At 46.6% G+C, this 6,594-nt stretch overlaps 1 protein-coding gene across 1 annotated transcript in view; it reads right to left on the bottom strand.

Annotated features, from left to right (window-relative positions):
• LOC133130449 (insulin-like growth factor-binding protein 7) overlaps positions 1-5,063 on the bottom strand; it is an 11,344-nt gene extending 6,281 nt beyond the window's left edge. Inside the window, exons 1-2 of the mRNA XM_061245055.1 lie at positions 4,640-5,063; positions 698-807 (exon numbers count right to left, since the gene is read on the bottom strand). Of these exons, the coding sequence (XP_061101039.1) occupies positions 698-807; positions 4,640-5,063 (534 nt within the window). The remainder of the gene's footprint in view (positions 1-697; positions 808-4,639) is intronic.
• Between the last annotated feature and the right edge of the window lie 1,531 nt (positions 5,064-6,594).

Here is a 6,594-nt window from a genome sequence, read left to right as displayed (position 1 = left end):
TGAACCACCAGCCGTCCCAGTCCCAGTCAAGGCCAAATGCTGCCCTATAGGCGTAGCATCACCTTGTGTGCAATAACATCGGAGAAGAGATCCAGCAATCACAGAGTACGTTTGGTAACAACCAATAAAACAACGCTGATGACGACTGGGTGAAATATGCCTGGGCAGCATCCACCAATCACTGTCATCGGCGCTGTTCTGCCAGGACAGGACATGTATGTGCCCGCACAAGTATAAACGATTTATTCTGAAACGTATAAATGTAATGACAGCTCCTGTGGGTTTGATAATAAACTACATCAGCGATTACCAGTAATCTGGCTAGCCCCTAGGAGTCTACTTATCATCGTCTGTTATTATTCTCAGCATTTTTGGGTGACCCGACATGATAGGGCACAGCTACGTTTCCGCAAAGTCACGTTTCCCATCAGGCTCTCCTGCCGTCTCCTTCCTGCCGTTTCTGTCGCCTGACATTGTGTCCCTCTGCTGCGATCCGACTGCCTGACTCCCCGCCGTTTCCTGTCTGTGAGAACGCTGACCCTCTCTGCTGCTTCTCATTTTGCTCCACGCGCTGCCTTTCCCGGACTAACCCGGCGGGTTTAAAGATTTACTGGACACGGGGATTCTAGAGGAAGGCGTTTAAAAGAGGTAAGTTTGAATTTGAATTTGTTATAATGCTTCCTCATTGGTCGCCTACCTTTTTCCAGGTGAGGATGGGGGTGGGGACACCAATGGCCTCGCAGCTCAGAAAGACCTGGGAGCCAGTCACGTTGAAGATCTCTTTTGGGGCCGTCACGATGACCGGGGCTGCGGGGTGGGGGGGCACATAGGTAACACAGGAAGTTTAATGTCTGAAGCTCCAAAGAGCTTAGCAACTTAACAATGAGTTGCATATTTAAAAATTAACTTGATTTTAAGGTGAAAACAAAAACCAGCAGAATCTGCAGCTCCCCAGGACCAGGAGTGAGAACCCCAGCATGACAATCCGAGCAACATCTATTATGTTTTTATTATTAACTTACTCCACATTTATCATGTTCTCGTATTTTCTCTAGCACTGCAGCAGAGACTGGCCCAGTGCAGACATGTAGATTCTGTGTTGTGTGTCGCTCTCGAGCGTTTCAGTTCTGGCAGGAATGTCCATGCATGATTCCCAGAGCATGTTATTCAGCAGAATGTCAACATCAGCGTCACGCAGCGATGTCTAAAATATCCATGACCACTCTCATCTGTGCAGCCTTTGTACGCATCCTGCATTCTGCACACAGGCAAATCACCAAGCCTTTCCCCCCACATTTGAGCAACAGCCTGTTTATGGAAAGGGATGGAGAAATTAAATGATTATTTACCACGCATTTTTTAGTATACTGTGTGTCTGGGGAAAAACGTGGGAAACAAATACATGGGCCATGCAGTGAGAGCTTCTCAGCATAGGAGCACAAGTCTGTCAGGAAGGCCAAACCAGAATGATGGAACACCTCTGCCATGGGAAACTGCTTTCATCTTCAATTCTAAGCATTTCTTCCTCTTATCATCGGTCAGACGTTCCTGGAGTTTAATCCAGAGCTGAGGTGAGGAAGCCCCCTCCCCCCAAAAACAACCTGTAGCCTGGTGGCTAAGGTACATGACTGGGACAGTCTGTAGCCTAGTGGCTAAGGTACATGACTGGGACAGCCTGTAGCCTAGTGGCTAAGGTACATGACTGGGACAGTCTGTAGCCTAGTGGCTAAGGTTCAAGCCCCGGGGTAGCCATTATAAGATTGCGCCGCTGTTGGGTCCTTGACCCCACATTGCTCCAGTGGGGACTGTCCCCTGCGTAGTGTAATCTGCTCTCACTCACTTTGGATAAAGGCCTCCGTGTTAATAATGGAGTTCTGCTCGGTGAGATCATTTCTTTGTACGTACATGAACCCAATCAACCCCCCCCCCCCCCCCCCCCCCACACCTGCCCCTCAAGGCTGGAATTTCAGGTGAACGTGTCTGTTCGCAGCGAGGTCCCACCCCAACACAGAAACATGTGCTTCTGGCTCATTTCCACCCACACAGAAACGTGTCAAGACATCGACTTTGCTGGGCTAATTCAGCGGTATCTGTACTGTATGCATAGCAGAACCAGGGGGCATGAATGGAAATTAGCAAAGGAATAAATTCCGCGCAGACATTAGGAAGTATGTTTTTCATACAGAGCGTGGTCACTGTGTTGGAGTGGCTTGCCGGAACATGTTGTGGAGTTTTCAAGTGAGGTTTTCAAGACCAGGCTTTATACGGTGCTAGATGTAGCTTTTAAACTTAGCAGTAGGTACACTTCAGTCGTAGGAAAAGGTGGGCATTGCTGGACTGAATGGCCTGTTCCTTGCATTAAGTTATGTTAAGTTCTGTTATGTGTTGTACTGTTAGCACAGCCTAGAACATACCTCACCATACCTACGCAGTGGCCCAAAATTAAAATCCGATTTATCTTAATAAGACCATTAACACTCCCACTCCCTGGACAGACTGCCATAACAGTGCACACCAGAATTAACATTTTCATATTTTTAATATATATGTATAAAAAAATATTTCAAACATATTGAGTTTTTTTGGCGGGGCTGCAGTGAAAAACAGCCAAAGTGTGTATTAGTGTTGTGCAGTGGTCAGGGAGCTGAGCGACTGTGATTGCAGGTTTGAATCTGGCAGAGGCACAGCCACTGTTCCTGAACTGAACCTGAACTGCGTCCGTAACAGTCCCCAAATGTTTCACGGAAACATGTCTCCACGGCTACCACGTAAGTAGGTAATGTGGTTTTAGAGGAATTCCACGGAGTTGTGGTAATTTAAAAGGATCAAAAATCATGTGATGAGATGGGTCAAGTGCTGCTCCCATTTCTGTAGAGTTGGTGACAGGGAAGAAAAACAAAAACGCAGAATGTTTATATTTGAAATATCAGGCAGGTCGATTGACTCCACTCTACCCTGACTCCCTGTACTTTCATGTACATTTTGCACCATTATCTATATTGTAAATATAGACTGTTATACCAGCATTCCTCGAAGACAGAATGTGTTCGGAATCACCGGGATGGAAAAACCAAGTGACTTGACGGCTTTTATAGACACTGCTGTACGATAACACATCTGTTCAGCTTCAAACCTGCTCATGTGTGAACGTTAAGAAGCAAATTTTTCATTTCATAGAGAGAGAATGATGTTAACCATTACAAAAATCCAAAGGCCAGTTTGTTTGAGATATATACTGTATATAGTGCTGCCCAAGTATTTGGACAGTGACACTGTTGTTGACATTGTGGCTCTGTACTCATGAATGTGAGGTTAAAGGGCACCTTTGATTTAAGGATATTTACATCCACATCTAAGTAGGAATTGCAGCCCTATTCAAAAATAATTGGACAAATTAACATGAAATGAACGTGAAATAAAGCCATTATATTTAGCATCTGGTTACAGATCCGTTATATGCAATGACTGCCTGTAGTCTGTGACCCATAGACATCACCAGACGCTGGGTATCTTCCCTGGTGCTGCTCTGCCTGTAGTCTGTGACCCATAGACATCACCAGACGCTGGGTATCTTCCCCGGTGCTGCTCTGCCTGTAGCCTGTGACCCATAGACATCACCAGACGCTGGGTATCTTCCCTGGTGCTGCTCTGCTAGGCCTGGACTGCAGTCCTCTTCTGCGCCTGCTTGTGTCAGGGGATTTTCTCGTTTGTCTTTGTTGCTTTAATCTTGTCTTCAGCGAGTGAGGCCCACGTTTGGCTGGATTTAGGGTGTATGAATCCACAGGGCCAGTCAAGAACAATCCACCTTCTATTTCAGAACTCAACCGTGTTTTAATGCACTTTTTATTTTGCAAACTCTAGCCTGGCTGTTTTGTTCTTGAGGCTTACGCATGGTTTGGTTCTTGCGTAGTCTTCTTGTGTAGTCTTCTCATTGTTTTAGTATTTGACACTTCTATGACTAAGGAAGGGATTATGCCATTAAGGGTTATATTTGACCCTGGATGCTATGCTTGATCTGTTTGGTAATTGAAATGTACAGGGCAGCCTGTAGCATAGTGGTTAAGGTACGTGACTGGGACACGCACGGTCGGTGGTTCGATCCCCGGAATACCTATAATAAGATCCGCACAGCCCTTAACCCTGCATTGCTCCATGGAAGGATTGTCTCCTGCTTAGTCTGATCAACTGGACGTCACTTTGGATAAGAGTGTCTGCCAAATGCCTGTAATGTAAATTGGGGTTTTCTTGATAATTGAAACTGTTCTTTTGGTCATCCACTTCTGCATCATGAGCTTCTGTGGTCTAGTCTGTTAGCTCTCTTGTCCATTAACACGGCTAATGATGCAGCAATACGCTTTGTTTATGAGAGAGGTCAGGGCCAGACTGGTCGAAGCCAATAGGAAGGTGGCAGTAACGCAAATAACCATGCAACAGTGGTATGCAGAAGAGCATCTCTGAACACACAACGCATCAAGTTAGATAGGCTACAGCATTAGAAGACCAATAAGTAAAACAAACCAAAAAAAAAAAAAGGTCTACTAAATACCTAATAAAGTACTCACTGAGTGTATATCAACTCTGGATACGGAAAAGAAAACTCACAAGAGAAAGTGTCTGAATAGCATATCGGAAATCTTACCTTGGGCGCATTTTCCTTTATTCTGGACCGTGATCTCAGGCTTCTTCTCGTCGAGGGCTTTCTGGTTGGCCGTTTTGAGGTGGCAGCCGGTTTTGTACGTGACCCCGTCGGTGCCGCACACCTCGTAGTTGCTCTTGCAGAGGCAAATGCCAAACTTGCTCTTCGGATCGTCCTCGTCTTTGACGCACTCCATTCCAGGGGCGCATCGCCGGGCGGACAGTCCGCGTCCCCCGCAGAGCTCGCCCAGCCCGGCGGCGCATATCTCGCAGCAGCCGCAGGGGTCAAGCATGGTGCCGAAAGCGCAGCCATCGGCCGGGAGCGGGGCGCAGGCGCTGGGCTCGCACGTACCGCAGCTCCGCGCAACACGACCGGACCCCGCCGCGCTGAGCGTCAGCGAAGCCACTAAAACAACGAGCGTAAGCATCTTGTCGAGTTACCGTGGACACTGCTATCCCGACAGCTACACGAATTGAGCCTGCTCTCTGCGCCCACCGCCGGCTTTATTGAAGCCTTGAAGTTCAACTCCGCCCCGAAAGCGGAGCTACGCTGCCGTCCACCGATTCGCCTTTTAAACCAGAGACCCCCGGCCGTACCTCACATTGACAGTGATCAACGCTGTATATTCGTATACATCACACCGTGAAAATCAATTACATCGTTTAAGCCCTCTTAGAGACGGAGTTGTTCCCTATACAAGCCTGTAATCTGGTATATTTTGGCCAAATAATTACTGTAGAAATATATTAATTATCGTATGTGCTCAGTGGCAGATTAACGCAGTTCTTGTTATAATTATATTACTTTAAGAATGTATTCATATTTTCCCCGGCTGATTCATAGGAAAATAATGACATTCATCATGCTCACAATAACAGACATGTATTCATCGAACATTCTAGGTGTTCAATATCATATACAGTAAGCTGTTGTGCTCCTATTTATGCACCATGAGAAAGATTGCAGTAACTTCATTTTTATGATAATGGTAGAAATTGCAAAAAAAGAAAAGAGAGAGAGAGCCCAGAATTATATATTGCAGGGATAATCTGCAAAATAATGATCATAAATGCAAATCCAGTATGTTGAGCCTCATAAATAATCTTTTAGTGAGTCTGGTAGATTTGTGTGTAACGTTAGCCTCAGGGAGACCTATCATGATCAGTGCCTCACCCTTTTGTGCTCATGTCAGAAGGAGGTATGCAAATCTGCCCATTAAAACCTGACAGGCTCCCAAACCCGCAGACTGAATCAGCTTTAGCCTGTGCTAGTCACAGTTGGCATGAGTGTCTCCAGGTGGGTCTGTTTGATATCGGATCACCGTGTCCTTGTTGTATTAGCCCGGGAGGTGGGAGCGTGTCCCTGAGCAAGACACCTAACCCCCGATTGCTCCGGACGAGCTGGCCTCGCATGGCAGCTTATCGCCGTCTTCGTGTGTGTGACCCTGAGTGTGTGTGTGTTTGTGAATGGATGAATGAGAGGCATTGATTGTAAAGCACTTTGGATAAAGGCGCTATATAAATGCAGGCCATTTACTATTTACTAATGGGGGCGACATGGCTCAGGCAGTAAGAGCAGTCGTCTGGCAGTTGGAGGGTTGCTGGTTTGATCCCCTGCACGGGCTGTGTCGAAGTATCCCTGAGCAAGACACCTAACCCCCAAATGCTCCTGATGAGCTGTTCGGGGCCTTGCATGGCAGCCAATCACCGTTGGTGTGTGTGTGAGTGTGTGTATGAATGGGTGAATGAGAGGCATCAATTGTACAGCGCTTTGGATAAAGGCGCTATATAAATGCCTGTCGTGAGAACCCTGCTCATGTTTTGGGGGACTCTCACGTTTGACTCCTCCTGGAAGTGGTTGTGTAGTTTCAGCACAATGATCCTGCTTTCAGCCGTCACCTACTGTACATTACTTTGTGCTGCAACAGAAATTTAGTCCACGGTGAGAAATCAAAGAAG

This window comes from Conger conger, chromosome 6 (genome assembly GCF_963514075.1).
Source record: "Conger conger chromosome 6, fConCon1.1, whole genome shotgun sequence".
In the NCBI taxonomy this organism is placed as follows: domain Eukaryota; kingdom Metazoa; phylum Chordata; class Actinopteri; order Anguilliformes; family Congridae; genus Conger; species Conger conger.
The sequence above is the reverse complement of the archived record's forward strand: the minus strand, read 5'-3'. Positions and strand labels throughout refer to the sequence as shown.